General features: G+C 37.0%; 1 protein-coding gene across 2 annotated transcripts in view; it reads left to right on the top strand.

The window, feature by feature from the left end:
• Positions 1-19,061, top strand: part of BICDL1 (BICD family like cargo adaptor 1) — a 93,915-nt gene that overhangs the window by 7,235 nt on the left and 67,619 nt on the right. For both annotated transcript variants that reach the window (XM_081287431.1, XM_081287432.1), the window contains exon 2: positions 407-622. In XM_081287431.1, the coding sequence (XP_081143557.1) occupies positions 407-622 (216 nt within the window). The remainder of the gene's footprint in view (positions 1-406; positions 623-19,061) is intronic.

The raw sequence follows: 19,061 nt of genomic DNA, 5'->3' as shown, positions 1-19,061 counted from the left end.
TCCTGATTACCTCCAGCACCCCCAAAAGCAAAAGAGAAAGTATATCATCCCTGGTAAAACTATGAATATTTTGTTATAGGACTCATTTTTAGTCGTTTAAATATACAGTTCACCAAATCATGAGTTGACTTGTTGAATCCCAAGTGAATTCCCAAGTCTAGAATCGCATGCCAAGGAAAGTAAACATTAAGTATTTCTAATACAAATGATGTTTCCCCTGTGAAGCCAGCTCCTCCCTTGCTCTGAAGGAAGGGAGTATTTATGTAGCTGTGAATTGGGCAACTAATCCTCCGTGGCAGGTGGTTTGTTGTCCTCACTGACTGCGAGAGGAAAAGTTAAGAATATGAAAAGACAAAAAAGACTGGAATTTTTTTAAGTTTTTAATCCTTTTTTGCTTTTCACCTAGCACTTAGAACAAGAGAAACATGAACTGAGAAGACGGTTTGAGAACCGAGAAGGGGAGTGGGAAGGGCGAGTGTCAGAGCTGGAGAGTGATGTGAAACAGCTACAGGATGAGTTGGAGAGGCAACAAGTTCATCTTCGGGAAGCAGATCGAGAAAAAACACGGGCTGTCCAGGAGCTATCTGAGCAGAACCAAAGGTTATTGGATCAACTCAGCAGGGTGAGTCACAAGTTAAGAATTTATGATCTAAAATATTAAAAGCAGAAACAGTTTCTTTGTATTATACATTCTGATTTTTACTACCTTTGGTTTTGATACCAGCAAGTTAAGTATCATCCATCTCAAAGAATTTATAGGAGTCAGGAATCAAGACCCAGGCCTGTGGTTAAACATCTGTAAGACTTTGCGAGTCTTAACGTTAGCATCTTCTCATTTTTAAAATGAAGCTGTTGTGCTTAATGACGTCTGACTTCCTTATAACTCAGAGTATATGATTTATGATTCCTTTGCTAGAGAAAGTCTATCATTCCTGGTAAAACTATGTAAGTTCATTTAGTTCAAATATTGAAAGGTGCTATCTTTAAACTGAGTAGCTCAGGGAAATTTTCTAGAGCAAGTAATTTTTCGTTTATATTACATTTGTGAATGTGCATTTTGAAAGAAGACATTGTATCTACATTAAAGTTTTTGTTTTATTTCCACATCAAGTAGAAATTCTTATGCCTTTGTAAGGTGGTATCATAAAGAATTAATTAACCAAGGTCAAGACTATAAAATCATTGCAAAAAAGAAGGCTAAGGACTGAATGTGTAGAAATCTAATTTAAATTCTTTCCATGTTTTTTATTGGTCCATTATAGTTGTACATAATGATGAGATTCATTGTTATATATTCATACATGCACACAATACAGAACATACCTTTTTAACAAATCCAGGAATGTTATTAATGCCTTCATCAATAAATCCACCTTCTTCTGAAAATCAGTACCTCAGTCTTCCTTGGGTTTTGAAAATAAATCTACTAATTCTTCAGTTATCAGAAGAATTGATAACTGAATTATCAATTCAGTTATCAATTCTTCTTACTTCATCCCTAAGTGCTACTTACTTTATCCCTAAGTGCTACTGCTCTCATGAGCACTGCCCGGTCCATGTGGTGGTAGTTAGTGTGTTGGTCTTGGAGAAAGGCTTAGCTCTAGGGCAGGGTATGGTAAATCCCTGGATCGTCCACTGATTTGATGAGTGACACTGTATGAAGTAATTTCATTTGTGTCATAGTTGCTTCCTGTTGGAATTCTGAGAGAGGTGAAAACTTTCATGCCTCACAAGGAAGTGGAAAGTATGCTTCCAGTAGAGGAGGGAGGAAAAAAGAAGGAAAACGATGCTTAATAATAACTTCAAAAACATCTAGTTGCATGGAAATATCAGAATATGTGTGAAAGGTGATGATTCCAGCACTGAAGGTCTTGCCTGTGAGTTTCTCATCTAGAATATCCAATCACCATTTGATTGGTTGGAAAGCAAAAACTGAACAGTTCCAGAAATAATTTCACAGGTCCACTGAGTAAAAGCATTCCTGAGTCAATTCTAAAACCTTTTTTAGCAACTGGAAAAGGAATCTCTATCCTTATAAAAATCTTATGAGTTTGAGTCTTTTCATTCATTATTCATGAAAGATTAATGAGAGGTCTGGCCAGATTGATTTATTTGCTGAAAAATATTTGTTTAATGCAACCATCAGCAAGAATTTCTTATGGAGACTTACAGAATGAATGCAACCAATCGAAACAAGCAAAGGGGAGATTAAGAATTCTTGGGGGCCAAGTTCATGTTGTGAAAGCAGACTCAACCCTTTTTTTCTAATCTGGTAAAAAATAGGTACCAAGATGGATGAAGAGAAAAATGCTAACAAGGCATGGTATAAAACCACAGAACTTGGAATTGACTCTGCCTCTCATTAACTGGATGACTTTGTTTCTTTAGTTTCCTTATCTTTAAAATGGGGGTAAAAATTTATACTATATACGAGTACTATTGAGGTGAAAATGAATAGTGTGTTTGTTGAGCACCACATGAAGGTAAGGGTTTGTTTTGGTGTTGATGGTTATTTTATTAAAGCAATATCTTATAGTTGTTCCATTACCTGATTTCACTATAGAAAATCCTGATAAGCTGCTCCCAGAAGAATATAGGAAGAGGTGGGTGTGGGGGTGCATGCCTGTAATCCCTATGGCTTGAGAGGCTGAGGTAGGAGGATTGCAAGTTCAAAGCCAGCCTCAGCAACAGCAAGGTACTAAGCAACTCAGTGAGACCCTGTCTTTAAATAAAATACAAAATAGGGCTGGGGATGTGGCTCAGTGGTTGAGTGCCCTGAGTTCAATCCCTGGTACCAAAAAAAAAAAAAAGAATATAGGAAGATAGCACTTCCACTAGATCTAGAGTCTTATTATCCTCTCTGGCCTTGATTATAGGCCCTTGGTGGTTTTATGGCTTCTTTCCCTTTCTCTTTTAAAGCAGGACAAGTCCCTGGGGTTTCCATCAGCAGAAGTTTAGATTGCATTTTATTATCATTTTATTAACTGGGTATTCAGGAACTAGAGGAGTTAAGTACTTTGAAGTGAATTAAGATTCTCCTAGGACAAGATGGCAGCCAAGCAGAGATAGTAGAAGGCCATGCTTTTGTGCAGTGTATATGATGTATTTTTATAAGCATAAGCATGAAATGCGTAATATTTAAAATGTAGTATAATATGTTTGTGAAACTTTCATCCAAAGTATTTTTACATTTAGTTTGGCTAATTGTTCTTTAAAATATATTTTTAAAAACTTTATTGAGCTTTATTCACACACCCACCATAATCCTCACCTTTTAAAAGTGAAAAATTCAGTGATTTTTTTTTTTTTGCTGTATTTACAGAGTTTTGCAGTCATCACCACTATCTAATTAAAGCACATTTCACCTTCCCCCAAAAGTAACCCTGCACCCATGAGCAGTCACTTCTCATTCCTTATTACCCAGAACCCTCACGTCCTAACCCTGACAACCACTAATCCACCTGCAGTCTCTATGGATTTGCCTATTTTGCACATTTCATATAATTGAAATTGTACATGGATGACCTTGTGCACATGACATTTTTAGCTTAGAATCATATTTGCAGTATGCATCCATGTTGTAGCATATATCAGTACTTAATTTCATTTTATAGCTGAAGAATATTCTGTTGTGTATATATAACATATTTTGTTTATCCGTTTACTAGCCAATGGACATTTGGGTAATTTCCACATTTTGGCTAATGTGAATAAAATTGTCATTAATACTCATACATGTTTTTCTGTAGCCATATTTTTTTTAGCTCTAAAATAGGATGCTGTTTGTATATATCCATGAGCTTCTGGATCCTCATCAGGATGAAGAAAGGAATAAGCATTGTTCTTCTTTCGCATCTGAAAAAACTTGAGTAACAGAAAGATACATGATTTGATTAAATATCTTTCAGTTCAAGACTAATCAGATTTTCTGTGCCTCAATTTCAAGCTTCTCAGGCAGCAATTAAGGTCACAGGCTTTGAAACCATACAGCCTGGGGATCAAACACCAATTCTGCCATTTACTAGCTGGGCAAATGTGGGAAAGTTATTTTACCTTTTGCTTCCTCCTGTATTTACTGGAAAGAACTATATTATTAAAATTGCCTGATAGCATTATGAGGACTAAATGAGATAAACCATGTAAGACTCAAACCACTGTGTCTAGAATACAGTAAGTGCTTGATAAATGGTGGTTATCATTATGATTACCATGTCCTTTTCATGTAAGTGGATTGCTGTATCTGGTCATTCTTTGATTCTCTTTTTGGGAAGTGGGGTAGTGGGGATTGCACTCAGGAGACTCTACCGCTAAGCCACATCCTCAGCCCTTTTTTTTATGTTGATCAGAGTCTTGCTGAGTTGCCCAGGCTGGTCTTGAGTTTGTAATCTTGCCTCACCCTCTGGGATTACAGGCATGCACCACCGTGCCTGGCTTGATTCTCTTTAAGAGCATAAGACTCTAAGATGCAGAAGTAAAAAAAATATTTTATTCTAAAAATTCATGTGAGTTTTGCATTTTGGGGGGTATTTTTTTAATTTATTTATTTTAATTAGGTATATATTACAGCAGAATACATTTTGATTCATTGTACACAATTGCAGCACAACTTTACACTTATATGGTTATACATGATGTAGTGTCACATCATATGTCCAGTCATACATGTACCTAGGGTAATGATGTACATCTTATTCCACCATTTTTCCTGCCCCCATACCTCCTCCCTAACTTCCCTCCCCTTTGCCCAAAGTTCCTTCATTTTTCCCTTGCCTCCCACCTTGAGTTTTGCATTTTAATCCATATGATTTATTTGTTTTAACACATCAGTGCACAGTGTTTTGTTTACCAGTTAAACTGATATTCTGAAATACTTACATAAAATTGGCCCTCCCAGGAATTGAGTCAGATTTAGTCTATGATATCTAGTATCCACTGAGTTCTCCTGCATATACTCTGGGGTTATCTTTATCCCAGTTTATTTGCTCGTTTAGACAAATTCTCTAAGTTGTCTTTCAGTTACTAAGATTTTGTATCATTTTCTGAAACTCAGGCTGACATTTTTGGGGAAAGTATTAAGTCACTTTCTAAATTAGAAAGTAATAGGACTATGGCATTGACAGTAGAGTTTGGTAAGACTTGTTAGACATGTCTTTCTAACTATCAAAAGAGTACAGTAGGACTTGCTTTCAGGGAGAGGAGAGAGACACAGAACCTTGCTTGTTGCCTAAGATTGAGTGTCTCCATATAAAGATTAAAGTGGAGGATTTGTCAGAATCCTGATATATAACATACCTGTCTGCAGCAGAAGTATGGATTCTGATCAGTGTTGGTAAATCCTCAAGTGATTTTATGGCTGATGTAACCCCCACATCATGGAAAGCTTATAGAGTCTATTTGTGCAGCTGCAAGCCAAAGCCATGATTTGAATGATATAGAAACAGTTTTGTTCATAAGAATGATAGCAGTAAGACAGGCTTTTGCTTTTTTTTTAAATTTACCATCTTGACCATTTTTTAAAAATCTTTGTTTTTATGTGGTGCTGAGAATTGAACCCAGTGTCTCATGTATGCCAGGCGAGCACGCTACCACTTGAGCCACATACCCAGCCCCAAGATAGGCTTCTTATTTAGCCTTTTCCACAAGCAGCTGGAATAAGGTGGCATTTTCAAAATGAATCTCAGTGATAAAAACTTCAATAGCAGGTAAAAGAAGGCATTTTCACAGTTCTTACTATTAAAACACTGCTCACATAATCTTGGAAACATTAAGGGCAGACTTGAGCACCAGTTGACCAAAGAATGGGAAAAACCAATTGATTTCTAGTAGAGAATGAAATTTAAAATTGCTTGGGGACTTCTGAGGTTTTCCTCCTGCAAGATGCACAGTTCTAGAGTTTGTAGAAACTGGTAAGGACATTTTCTTACACTTTTCTCAGGTAGTTTTTTATGTGATATCAGCCACATCTTTCCTTTTCCTTCCCTCACCATAATCCACCAGCCGAAGAATTATGTGTTTGGTTCTAATCCCATTTTCTTTCCCAGGACCAGGGCTTTGGTTTCCTACAGCACTGAATATATACAGTTTTAGTGACTCTTGGAGATTATTAAGTAGATTTTCACTTTGTCTGTTTGAAAAATCATGAGAAGCAGGATGTGGTAGCCCATATTTCTAATCCCAGCCACTTAATAGGCTGAGGCAAGAAGATCCCAAGTTGAAGGCCAGCCTGCATAACTTAAAGATACCCTATCTCAGAATGAAATAATAAGAGCTGGGGATGTAGCTGAGTGGTAGAGGGCTTTCCTACATCTATAATTACATAAAAAATAATGATAAGATATTTCAAGCATATAGAAAACCATATATAGAGAATAATATTAATCCAGGTTTTAAAGTATTGTTTTGTCCTAGTTCAGATTTTTAAGGGATATAAAATATTATTTAATAGTTGAAGCTCTCCTTTCATTTGTATCCATTTTTCTTTTTTTTTTTTTTTTTTTAGAGAGAGAGGAGAGAGAGAGAGAGAGAGAGAGAGAGAGAATTTTTAATATTTATTTTTTTTAGTTCTCCGCGGACACAACATCTTTGTTGGTATGTGGTGCTGAGGATCGAACCCGGGCCGCACGCATGCCAGACGAGCGCGCTACCGCTTGAGCCACATCCTCAGCCCTGTATCCACTTTTCCAGAGTTAGCTTCCTTCCCATTCATGTTTTTGTACTTACAGTATGTATATGTATGTACATGGACATATATCTCATGTATCTACATGACATATATCTCATGTATCTCATGCATCTATTAACAATGTATAATAAATGGCAGTATAATATACATATGATTCTGCAACTCATTCTCTTTGACTTCATGCTGTATTTGAGTTCTACTCATGTTAATAAATGCAGTTTCAGTTCATCCATATTAACTCTTGTTTAGTATTCTATTGTGTAAATATACTATTATATATTTATGTATATATTTCTTTTGTTGGTAAACATTTTTTTTTCTAGTTTTCACTATTATAAACTTCCCTTCAATGAATATCTGTGTGTGAATGTGAGTGAGTAAGAAAGAGACAGAGACAGAAAGAGACAGAGATACATTAAACTCAGGGTCTCGGGCATACTACCACTTAAGCTACAACCCCAGCCCTTTGAGGCAGTTTTACTAAGTTGCCCAGACTGACCTCCAACTTGTGATCTTTTTGCCTCAGCCTCCCAAATAGCTGGGGTTACAGACATGCACCACCATGCCTGTCTTGTAATGAATATTCTTGTGCCTTTTCTTCTTGTGTACTCTGGGGATAAACCTAAAAGAGGCATTGGCCGAGTCCAAGAGTATATATTTCTTAAACTTTTTGAGATAACAGCCAAATTATTCTTCAAAGTAGTTGTACAGATTTATATTCTTAACAATGCTGGTTAACCAACAGTGAGTGTAAGAGCTAGTGCTTGTGTTCTTCACATTACCTACACTTTGTTGCTGTCAGATTTTAAAAATTCTTACCAATTTGAGATGGAATTTTTTTTTTGAAAAAAATTTTTTTTAGTTGTAGATGGACACAATACTTTTTTTTTTTTTAATTTGGTGCTAAGGATCAAACCCAGTGCCTCACACATATGAGGCAAGCACTCTGCCACTGAGCTACAACCCCAGCCCTGTGAAATGGAATTTTTATTGTTTAAATTTCCTTTCCATGAATTACTAGTGAGCATCTTTTATTTGTTTATTGTAAATTGCCTGTTTATATTCTTCACCTATTTTATTGGTATGTAAGAGGTTTTTTTTTTTTTTTTAAAGAAATTTAGCTCATGCTTGATACTACTATAGTTTAACTTTGTAGAGACTTTTGCTAACCCAAAGTATGTACTTTTAATGAAATCAAATTTATCATTCATTTCCTTATGATTTGTTCTGTGTTTTGCTTAATCCTGTCCTCTAGATCATAAGGATATTTTTCCATATTCATTAAAAAAACTTAGTTTATTTCTTATATTCAGATATTTAGTCTATCTGGAATTTATTTTTTAATATGATGTAGGAATTCAATATGCTTTGTTACATGGATTACCATCAAAACTATTTATCTCTTCACTGATTCTTAACACTATGGATTTTTTTTTCTTTTGGGCTGTACTGGGTATTGAACCCATAGCTTTGCTCTCCTAAGCAAGCATTCTACCACTGAGCTACATCCCCAGTTCCTAGCCCTTTTTATTTTTTATTTTAAGAAAGGGTTTCATCTCTAGCTAGAGCAATTAGAAGAGAGAAATTAAAGGGGTACAAATAGGAAAAGAACTCAAACTATCACTACTTGCTGATGACATGATTCTATATTTAGAAGGTCCAAAAAATTCCACCAGAAAGCTTCTAGAACTAATAAATGAATTCAGCAAAGTAGCAGGATATAAAATCAACACCCATAAATCAAATACATTTTTATACATCAGTAATGAATCTACTGAAAGAGAAATTGGGAAAACTACCCCATTTGCAATAGCCTAAAAAAAAAAATGGGGCAGTTCATCTAACAAAAAAGGTGAAAGACTGCTACAATGAAAAAACTACAGAACACTAAAGAAAGAAATTGAAGAAGATCTTCAAAGATGGAAGATCTCCCATGCTCTTGGATAGGCAGAATTAACATTGTCAAAATAGCCATACTTCCAAAAGTGTTATACAGATTTAATGCATTTACTATTAAAATCTCAATGACATTCTTCATAGAAAAAGCAATCATGAAATTCATTTGGAAAAATAAGAGACCCAGAATAGCCAAAGCAATCCTTAGCAAGATGAGTGAAGCAGGAGGTATCACAATCCCAGACCTCAAACTATACTACAAAGCCATAGTAACAAAAATGGCATGATATCAGAACCAAAACAGACACATAGACCAATGGTACAGAATAGAAGACAGACAAACCCAAATAAATAACAGTTATCTCATACTAGTCAAAGGTGCCAAAAATATGTAATGGAGAAAAGGTAGCCTATTCAACAAATGGTATTGAGAAAATTGGAAATCCACATGTAACAGAATGAAATTAAACCCCTGTCTTTCACCCTGTACACAACTATATTAGAAGTGGATCAAAGACTTAGGAAGTTGAACAGAGATACTACACCTAATAGAAGAAAATGTAGGCCCAAATCTTCATTATGTAGGCCTAGGATCTGACTTCCTTAAGACTCTTAAAGTGCAAGAAGTAAAATCAAGAATCAATAAATGGGATGGATTCAAACTAAAAAGCTTCTTCTGAGCAAAGTAAACAATCAACAACGTGAAAAGAGAGCCTACAGAATAGGAGAAAATCTTTACCATAAGCACCTCAGAGCATTATCTCCAGGATATATAAAGAACTCAAAAAAACTTAACACCAAAGAAAAATAACCCAGTTAATAAATGGTCTAAGGAATTGAACAGACACTTCACAGAAGAAGGAATACAATAAATCAAAAAAATATATGAGGACTGGGGTTGTGGCTCAGTTCCAGAGCACTCGCTTAGCACATGCAAGGCCCTGAGTTTAATCCTCAGCATCAAATAAAAACAAATAAAATAATAAAGGTATTATGTTCAACTGCAACTAAAATATACATATATGAATGAGTGCTGGGGTTATGGCTCAGTGGTAGAGTGCTTGCCTAGCCTGTGTGAGGCAAATCAAAACTACACTGAGATTTTACTTCACTCCAGTCAGAATGGCAATTATCAAGAACACGAGCAACAATAAATGTTAGTGAGGATGTGGGGAAAATGTACTCTTGTACACTGCTGGTGGGGCTGCAAATTGATGCAACCATAATGGAAATCAGTATGGAGATTCCTTAGAAAACCTGGAATGGAACCAACCACCATTTGACTCAGCTATCCTACTCTTCAGTTTATACCCAAAGCACTTAAAGTCAGCATACTACAGTGACACGGCTACATCAATGTTTTTTTTTTTTTTTTTTTTTTTTTAAAGAGAGAGCGTTAGAGGGAGAGAGAGAGAGAGAGAGAATTTTTTAATATTTATTTTTTAGTTATCGGCGGACACAACATGGTTGTTTGTATGTGGTGCTGAGGATCGAACCCGGGCCGCACGAATGCCAGGCGAGCGCGCTACCGCTTGAGCCACATCCCCAGCCCTACATTAATGTTTATAGCAGCCCAACTTACAATAGCTAAACTATGGAACCAACCTAGGTGCTCTTCAACAGATGAATGGATAAAAGAAAATGTGGTATATATACACAATGGAATTTTACTCAGCCTTAAAGAATGAAATATTTGCTGGTAAACAGTAAATGGTTGGAGCTGGAGAATATTATGCTAAGCGAAGTAATCTAATACCAAAGAACCAAAGGCTGAATTTTCTCTGTTATGCAGATGATAATTCACAATAAGGAGTTGTCTAGGGAAGAATAGAGGTGCTTTGGATTAGATGGAGGGGTTGAAAGGAGGGAAGGGGGTATGGAAGTAAGAAGGACAGTAGCATGAATTGGACAGTTTTACCCTATGTGCATATATAATTACATGACCGGTGTAATTCTGTATCATATGAATGAGAAGTTATACTCCATTTATGTATGATATGTCAAAATGCATTCTACTGTTATGTATAATTAATTAGAACAATTTTTTTTAAAAATGGGGATTTGGGCCTGGAGTTGTGGCTCAGCAGTAGAGCACTTGCCTAGCACATGTGAGGCCCTGGGTTCAATCCTCAGCATCACATAAAAATAAATAAATAAAGGTTAAAAAAAAGGGGGGGGGTTGTTAAGTGGCTGAGAGTAGCCTCAAACTTAGTATTCTCCTGACTCAGCCTTCCAAGTAGCCAGCATTATAGGCATGCACCACCATGCACAGCTCTGGATTTTTAAAAGATTTATTCTAATTTGTTATACATGATGGCAGAATGCAATTCATTTCATATTATACATATAGAGCACAATTTTTCTTTTTTAAAAAACATTTTTTAGATGTAGACGGACACAATATCTTTATTTTTATGTATTTATTTTTATGTGGTGCTGAGGATCGAACTCAGTGCCTCACACTTGCTAAGTAAGTGCTCTACCACTGAGCTACAATCCCAGCCCTAGAGCACAGTTTTTCAAGACATTGATTGTATACAAAGTATTTTCACACTATTCCCGTCACATGTATTTAGGTGAATGATGTCTAACTCATTCCACCATTATTCCTACCCCTTTGCCCCCTCCTTTCCCCTCCCTCCCTTTTGCCCTATCTGAAGTTCCTCCATTCCTCCCATGTTCTCCCCACCCCATCGCCATTATGAGTCAGCATCCTCATATCAAAGAAAACATTTGGCCTTTGGTTTTTTGGAATTGGCTTGCTTCACTTAGCATTATATTCTCCAACTTTGTCCATTTACCTGAAAATGCCATGATTTTATTCCTTTTAATGTTGAGTAATGTTCCATTGTGTATATATGCCAAAGATTCCCTATCTATTCATCTACTGAAGGGCATCTACGTTGGTTCCAAGTTTAGCTATTGTGAATTGTGCTGCTGTAAACATTGATGTGGCTGTGTCTTTGTAGTATGCTGTTTTTAAGTCTTTTGAGTATAAACCAAGGAGTGGGATAGCTGGGTCAAATGATGGTTCCATTCAAAGTTTTCCAAGAAATCTCCATACTGCTTTCCAGATTGGCTGCACCAATTTGCAGTCCCACCAGCAATGTATAAATGTGTCTTTTTTTTCCCCTCACCAACACTTACTGTTGTTTATATTCTTGATAGCTGCCATTCTGACTGGAGTGAGATGAAATCTTAGAGTAGTTTTGATTTGCATTTCTCTAATTGCTAGAGATGTTGAACATTTTTTCATATGTTTGTTGATTGATTATATATCATCTTCTGAAAAGTGTCTGTTCAGTTCCTTGGCCCAATTTATTGATTAGGTTATTTGTTTTTTGGGGGATTAAGGTTTTTGAGTTCTTTATAGATCCTAGAGATTAGTGCCCTATCTGATGTGCTTGTGGTAAAGATCTGCTCCCATTCTTTAGGCTCTCTATTCACCTCACTGATTGTTTATTTTGCTGATAAGAAGCTTTTTGTTTGAGTCCATCCCATTTATTGATTATTGGTTTTAATTCTTGCGTTACAGGAATTTTATTAAGTTGGGACCTAATCTGACATGATGGAGATTTGGGCTTACTTTTTCTTCCATTGGGTGCAAGGTCTCTAGTTTTATTCCTAGATCCTTTATCCACTTTGAGTTGAATTTTGTGCATGGTGAGAGAGGTTTAATTTCATTTTGTTGCATATAGATTTCCAGTTTTCCCAGCACCATTTGTTGAAGAGGCTATCTTTTCTCCAATGTATGTTTTTTGGTGCCTTGTCTAGTATAAGATAACTGAAGTTATATGGGCTACTCTGGGTCCTCTATTCTGTACCATTGGTCTACAATCTATTCTGGTGCCAATATCATGCTGTTGTTATGATTGCTCTGTAGTATAGTTTTATGTCTGTAATAATAATGCCACCAGCTTCACTCTTGCTAAGGATTGCTTTGGCTATTCTGGGTCTCTTATTTTTCCAAATGAATTTTATAATTGCTTTTTCTATTTCTATAAGGCCATTGGGATTTTGATTGGGATTGCATTGACTCTGTATAGTGCTTTTGGTAGTGTGGTCATTTTGACAATATTAATTCTGCCTATCCAAGAATAAGGTAGATCTTTCCGTCTTCTAAAGTCTTCTTTTTCTTTCTTTAGCGTGTTGTAATTTTCATTGTAGAGGTCTTTCATCTCTTTCATTAAATTTGTTCCCAAGTATCTTTATTTTTTTTTGAGGCTATTGTAAATGGAGTGATTTTCCTATTTTTACTTTCAGTGGATTTGTCACTGATGTACAGAAATGCCTTTGATTTATGGGTGTTGATTTTATATCCAGCTACTTTGCTTAATTCATTTATTAGTTCTAGGAGATTTCTGGTGGAATTTTTTGGGTCTTCTAGGTATAGAATCATATAGTCTGCAAGCAGTATAATTTGAGTTCTTTGTTTCCTATCCCTATCCCTTTAATTTCTTTCATCTGATTGCTCTAGCTAGAGTTTCAAGAACTAAGTTAAATGGAAGTGGTGACAGAGGGCATCCTTGTCTTGTTCCAGTTTTTAGAAGGAATGCTTTCAATTTTTATCTATTTAGAATGATGTTGGCTTGTTGTCTTAGCATAGACAGCCTTTACAATGTTGAGGTATGTGCCTGTTATTCCTAGTTTTACTAGTGTTTTGAACACAAAGGGATCTAGCTCTTTTTAAATGAAAAAATTCCTTTGATTGAAGAGCCAGTATAACTTAAAATTTTCAATAATTTTTTCTAATTAAATATAAAATTTAAAAGAATACTAATAGGGACCAAAAAAAGGTTAAATTTAGAAGATTTTAGAAAACTGTACTATTTGCTAATGCTGCACTTAACCAACAGAAATTTATTGTCTCACAATTCTGGACTGGCAATCCAAGATCAAGGTGTTTAGGTTGGTTCCTTGGAAGGGCTGTGAGGCCTGTCCTAGGCTTATAGAGGGCTGTCTTATGTTTCTTTACATTATCCTTTCTCTGTCTCTGTTTCCACATTTCCTCTTATGAGAACACAAGTCATATTCAGTTAGGGCCCTCCCTAGTGACCTCATTTTAATTTGATTACCTTTAAAGAACCTGTCTCACATTCTGATGAGTGGGGTTTGGACTTCAATATATTAACAGGGGAGGAGGACACAATTTTTTAACCCATAATAAGAATCTTGCCAGTAGGGACAAGGGATCCTAGCGAGTGTTGTCTATGGGAGGTATTCACAGTGGTGCCATTTCATTGGGATCCTTTACTATCAATAACATCCACACGCTGAAGATATATATGTCTAAGGGCTGCAGTGGTCAATGGGAAGACATTAGAATCCTTTATTTTATTCTTTGAAAAACTCTCAAGTCTGCCTCTCATTATTCCTTTCTAATGCCAGATCTACTTTTCATTCTTCTGAATAAAATAGTGAAAACCTTTATGTTTGTATGTACTTATTTGCTTATTTATATGTGGTACTGGGGATTGAATCCACAGGCCCTCTATCACTGAGCTATATCTCTAACCCCCTTTTTTTAAAAATAATATTTTTATACCTTTATTTATTTATCTATTTTTATGTGGTGCTGAGGACTGAACCCAGTACCTTGTACATGCTAGGCAAGTGCTCTACCGCTAATCCACAACCCCAGCCCTCTAGCCCTTTTTTTGAAAGTTCATTTTGAGATGAGCTCTAAGTTTCCCAGGCTAGTCTTCAACTTGGTGATTCTCCTGCTTCATTCTCCCCAGTAGCTGGGATTACAGGTATATACCACTATGCCCAGCTATTGTTTAATCTTCAACAGTCAGCAAGGGGCTGGGGATGTGGCTCAAGCAGTAGCGTGCTCGCCTGGCATGCGTGCGGCCTGGGTTCGATCCTCAGCACTACATACAAACAAAGATGTTGTGTCCACCGAAAAAACTAAGAAATAAATATTAAAAAATTCTCTCTCTAAAAAAAAAGAAAAGCAAATATTTACCGAGCAAGTCACTGCGAATATAGTAAAGAACACAAAACCTCTATTTTATGAAGCCATTAAAAAGAGATTCTATAAATAAACCCACAAGTTGTAGGTGATATGAAGGGTGATTTATGGAGACTAGAAGAAGGGGGAACAGGGAAGGCTTCTCTGAGGAGATCACATTAGAGATGAGACTGGAAGGGTGCTTCCCCATTTCCTCACACCCAAAACTGGTCACTTTGGCTTTGAGTGCTTCTAATTGTGTCAAAGTGAAAATCTGTTTTGGGGGCAATATGGAAGAGTCAGGGAACCCACATTCTTTTTTCATTTTTTTAATATTTATTTTTTTTAGTTGTACATGAACACAATATATTTACTTCATTTTTTTATGTGGCGCTGAGGATCGAACCAGGGCCTCACATGTGCTAGGCAAGCACTCTACCACTGAGCCACAACCCCAGCCGCCTTTTTTCATTTTTAAAAAATTTTTTGTAGTTGTAGATGGATAGAATGCCTTTATTGTTATGTGGTGCTGACAATTGAAAACCCAGTGCTTCACACACGCTAGGCAAGTGCTCTGTCACTGAGCTACAACCCCAGCCCAGGGAACCCACATTCTTAAATGAATACTATTAGATTGTAAACTCAGCAGAGACTACCTCTGTCTTTTTCTTGTAAATTGTTATCTAGCAGAATCGGCAGTCGATAAAAGATTGTTGAATTTGTGTGTGTGTGTGTGTGTGTGTGTGTGTTTTTAGCAAATGATTATTTTTAAGGTACTTAATGTTTGGAAATGATACATTTCTGAAATACATGTGCTGTTTGAAAACCAATAGCCAGAGATACCGTGGATGTCTGCCTTAGCAAGTAAACTGTAGATAATGGTGACTCAGTTGCCCCCAGAGCTAGTGTTGCCTTCATGGATCCTGGAATTGCTTAAAAACCTCACCTTCCACGAACTGAAAAGAGTACAGGTAGAGCCCTTGTACCCTGACTTAAAACCTCAGGTCCTTTTGTGTTGCATGATACTGTATTTCAGTGGTCTGTGGGTTGAGCAGGTACCGAGTGACTGGCCGTATGTAGTCTCACCTTGCTGATGGATGTGAAAATGAGTATTTTAGCTTTTATAAAAAACTCTCATCTCACGGGTGTGTTGGCCATTATTTGGGCATTATTATTGCTTCCCCTCCTTCCTGGAAGCACACACTGGACAGAAGAACTCCCTGTCTCCGACTATATGTCATCTTTTTTGTTTTTACAGACCAGAATGGTCAGAAGCTGGGAAAGGAGGCAGCCAGAGCTTCTCCTTTGAAAAGCTGAGTAGTGACTGCTGCTGAACAGACGCATCAAAGATATATAGCTGCTCCCTGTGTGACTCTGATGGCTTCTTCCCAGAGTAAAACTCTTGGGAATCCACCTTAAAATCATATTTTACCCCTTAGCTGGTTAGATATTATGCTGTATTCTTTTTGCCTTTATTTTCCTAGGTACCTCTCCATTAGTCCTATTTTTCCCCCTTTGTCTCCCTACAGGTGCGTCCCCATTTCCTCACACCCAAAACTGGTCGCTTTGACTTTGAGTGCTTCTAATTGTGTCAAAGTGAAAAGCTGTATTTGGGGCAATATAAGAAAGTGCTGTTCCAAAGGCTGAGTGAAGCCAAAAAGGGCTATCACTGGAATCACTGAGATGGGAAAGGGTAAAAGCCTTCAACAGGAACTTAGGAGGCTTAGGTCCAAGGCCAGGAGAAACCAAAGCCTGCATTTTAAACTGGAAGCACTTAGATCAAGAGATACCTGGAGGGACTGTGTAAAGATCAGTGATGGAGAGATTGAAATAAAGATCCATTGTGGTTCAGGTGAAGCCAGACAGTTTGACATCGTGAGAGCTTGGTGCCCAGTGGGAGGTTGTTCTTGTGAGCTTTGGTTCATCTGGCTAGGATGGGGTGGCTTCTCAAGGAACTAAGCTCTTTGTAGAGATTAAGAAATCCTAATTTTGCCTCTATCCCACGTTTATTAAGTTTTATATATTTTTAAGTTAAAAATGTGTACCTTTATTATTTTTTTCTGATTGCAAAAAAACTCATATGCACAATAAAGTAAAATTGAGATAGTACAGAAATGTTTGATGTAAATGGTGAAAATTTCCCATGACTCTTTCCTAAAGAAAAATTAATGACAGTTTACTGTAAAATTTTTATGTGTTTCCATGCATGATACACATGTACACACATGCATAATTTTTATTTTTTTCATTTTTGTTGCAGTACTGGGGGAACCTAGGGCCTTGGGTGTGCTAGGCAAAAGCTCTACCAATGAGCCATGTTGTGGCCCTCAGGCTTAATCTTGTGTGTGTGTGTGTGTGTGTGTGTGTGTATATATATATATATATACAATATTTTTAGTTGTAGATAAACATAGTACTGTTATTATATTTATTTTTATGTGATGCTGAGGATCAACCCAGTGCTTCACACATGCTAGGCAACAAGGCATAATTTTTCTATTCTTGCTTTCCCCCAAAAAAACAAAATGGTTTTATTTTTTTTACATACTTGATCTTGTACTTTTTTCATGCTTTTAATGGTTGTATAAAATATTCTATACAGTGTATATGGATGTGCTACAGTCAGTATAACTATTTGCTTTTGAGGAGTATATGTACTGTTAATAGTGACTTGGTGTCACAGGCACTACTGCATTGAGCATCCTTGCACTTTCTGCACTCTTATTAGCATTTCTCTAATAGCTTCCTACAAACTGAGTGGCTAGATCAAAGGATACACATGTTGAAGTTTTTAATAGCTGCTCTCATATTGCCCTCCAAGAATATTTTAATTGTCTATACTCTTGTCCCTGATGTCTCTTGTTAAGACTGAAAAACCTATCATTCTGCATATGAAAGTAGTATAAAAACAAAGAGAACAGGTCATTATTATCACAAAATTCAGCAAGGTGGTTACTGGGGAGCGTGTGTGTGTGTGTGTGTGTGTGTGTGTGTGTGTGTGTAGGGGATGATTGTTGTCAGGAAATGAGCCTGGGAAGGAGGCTCCTGGAGAGCTTGCAATGTTCTACTTCTTGACTTTGGTGATTATTTTATGGGTATTTGATTTATAATTATTTGTTAAATAATATATTTTATATATTGACATGTTATATTTTACAACAAAAAAATATCAGTCATTCTTTTTACAATATTTGTAATGTACACCTACTATGTATGTTCTGGCCAAAGAGAGATTGCAGTAAAGAAGGTAAATTCCATGTTCCAAAGGGAGGGTGACAGTAAAGAAGGAAACACATAAATAATACTAATCAGGTAGTGATAAGTACTGTGAGTGAAATGAAGCTGGGTAGGAGGCAGAGAGTGGTAGCTGTAGGAATGGCTGGTTTTTGATAGGGTTGTCAGGAAATTTGGGTGGAGGTGAAGTTTGAGCAGAATAAAAAGGGGGAGAGTATTCCATGCAAAGAGAACAGGATGTAAAAGCCTAGGAATGAATAGAAAGGTTGTTGTGACTAGGGTGCTGTCAATTTGGAAGAGGGTAGATGAGGTCATAAGGACTGGCAGTGGCTGCATCTTGTAGGGCCTTGCCAGCTGAGATACAGAGCTGGGCTTCTTTTGGGGGTCTGAGTGCTGGGAATCAGCAGTGTGTTTGGGGCAGAGGAACATTGTGACCTGATAAATGTTATGAAGGGGTTATTCTAGCTTTTGTGGGAGAATGGATCAGGGGGCCGAAGGTAAAAGCATGAAGATCTGTGAAGCAGCAACTCTGCAAGTGGAGATGATGGTAGCTTCGATCTCGCAGGTGTTGAGAGCCATTAGATTGGATATGTTTTGACAGTGAACCAGCAAGTTTTCTAATAGAACAAATGGGTGTGGGAAGGGGGATTAAGGAAAGATAATCAAAATGACTCTTAGATTTTTGTCTTGAGTTGCTGGAGGAATAGGGGCTTTATTAACTTGAGAGACAAAAGACTTGAGGAGGGAAGAGGGGTAGGCTGAGGTATAGAATCAAATAATTCTTTTTGGACTGTTTGGGCTTCCCTTTAAACATTCATTTTAGTGTCAAATGAGTCAAACAATGAGAATTCTGTTGCATGGAGGTGGAATATTGAGTTAATTTCTACAACATCTGAGGTCTTTCAGGAGCTCAGACTGTTCTGGTACTCCCATTAGTTTGTTACCCAAGAATTTACTTACTCAGAGTCTCTGACTACAGATCAGAAGAACCCCCACTCCAGCTCTGCCCCAACCCCTACACTCTTAGCTCCTAGAAGAGCCACTCTTTTGGGATCCTGTCTGGGAGGTTGATGCAAGCAGGTGCCTTGTTTCCTGCCTGTTGGGTGCTGTCTTGACAGAGAACATGGTTTGCACACTAGCTGAAGTTAATCTGTCCTGAGAAGACTAATTTTCCTCTGAAGAGTAAACAGCTCATTTTGGATTAGCAGCTTTGCATTGGGTGCACTCCTTGAAGCAAATCTCTAGGGTTCCTTTTTCAGGGTTAAAGGCTTTAACAGTGTTACTTTTCCTCTGTTG

This window comes from Spermophilus citellus (assembly GCF_964194105.1).
Source record: "Spermophilus citellus genome assembly, chromosome: 3".
Classification (NCBI taxonomy): Eukaryota; Metazoa; Chordata; class Mammalia; order Rodentia; family Sciuridae; genus Spermophilus; species Spermophilus citellus.
The sequence above is the reverse complement of the archived record's forward strand: the minus strand, read 5'-3'. Positions and strand labels throughout refer to the sequence as shown.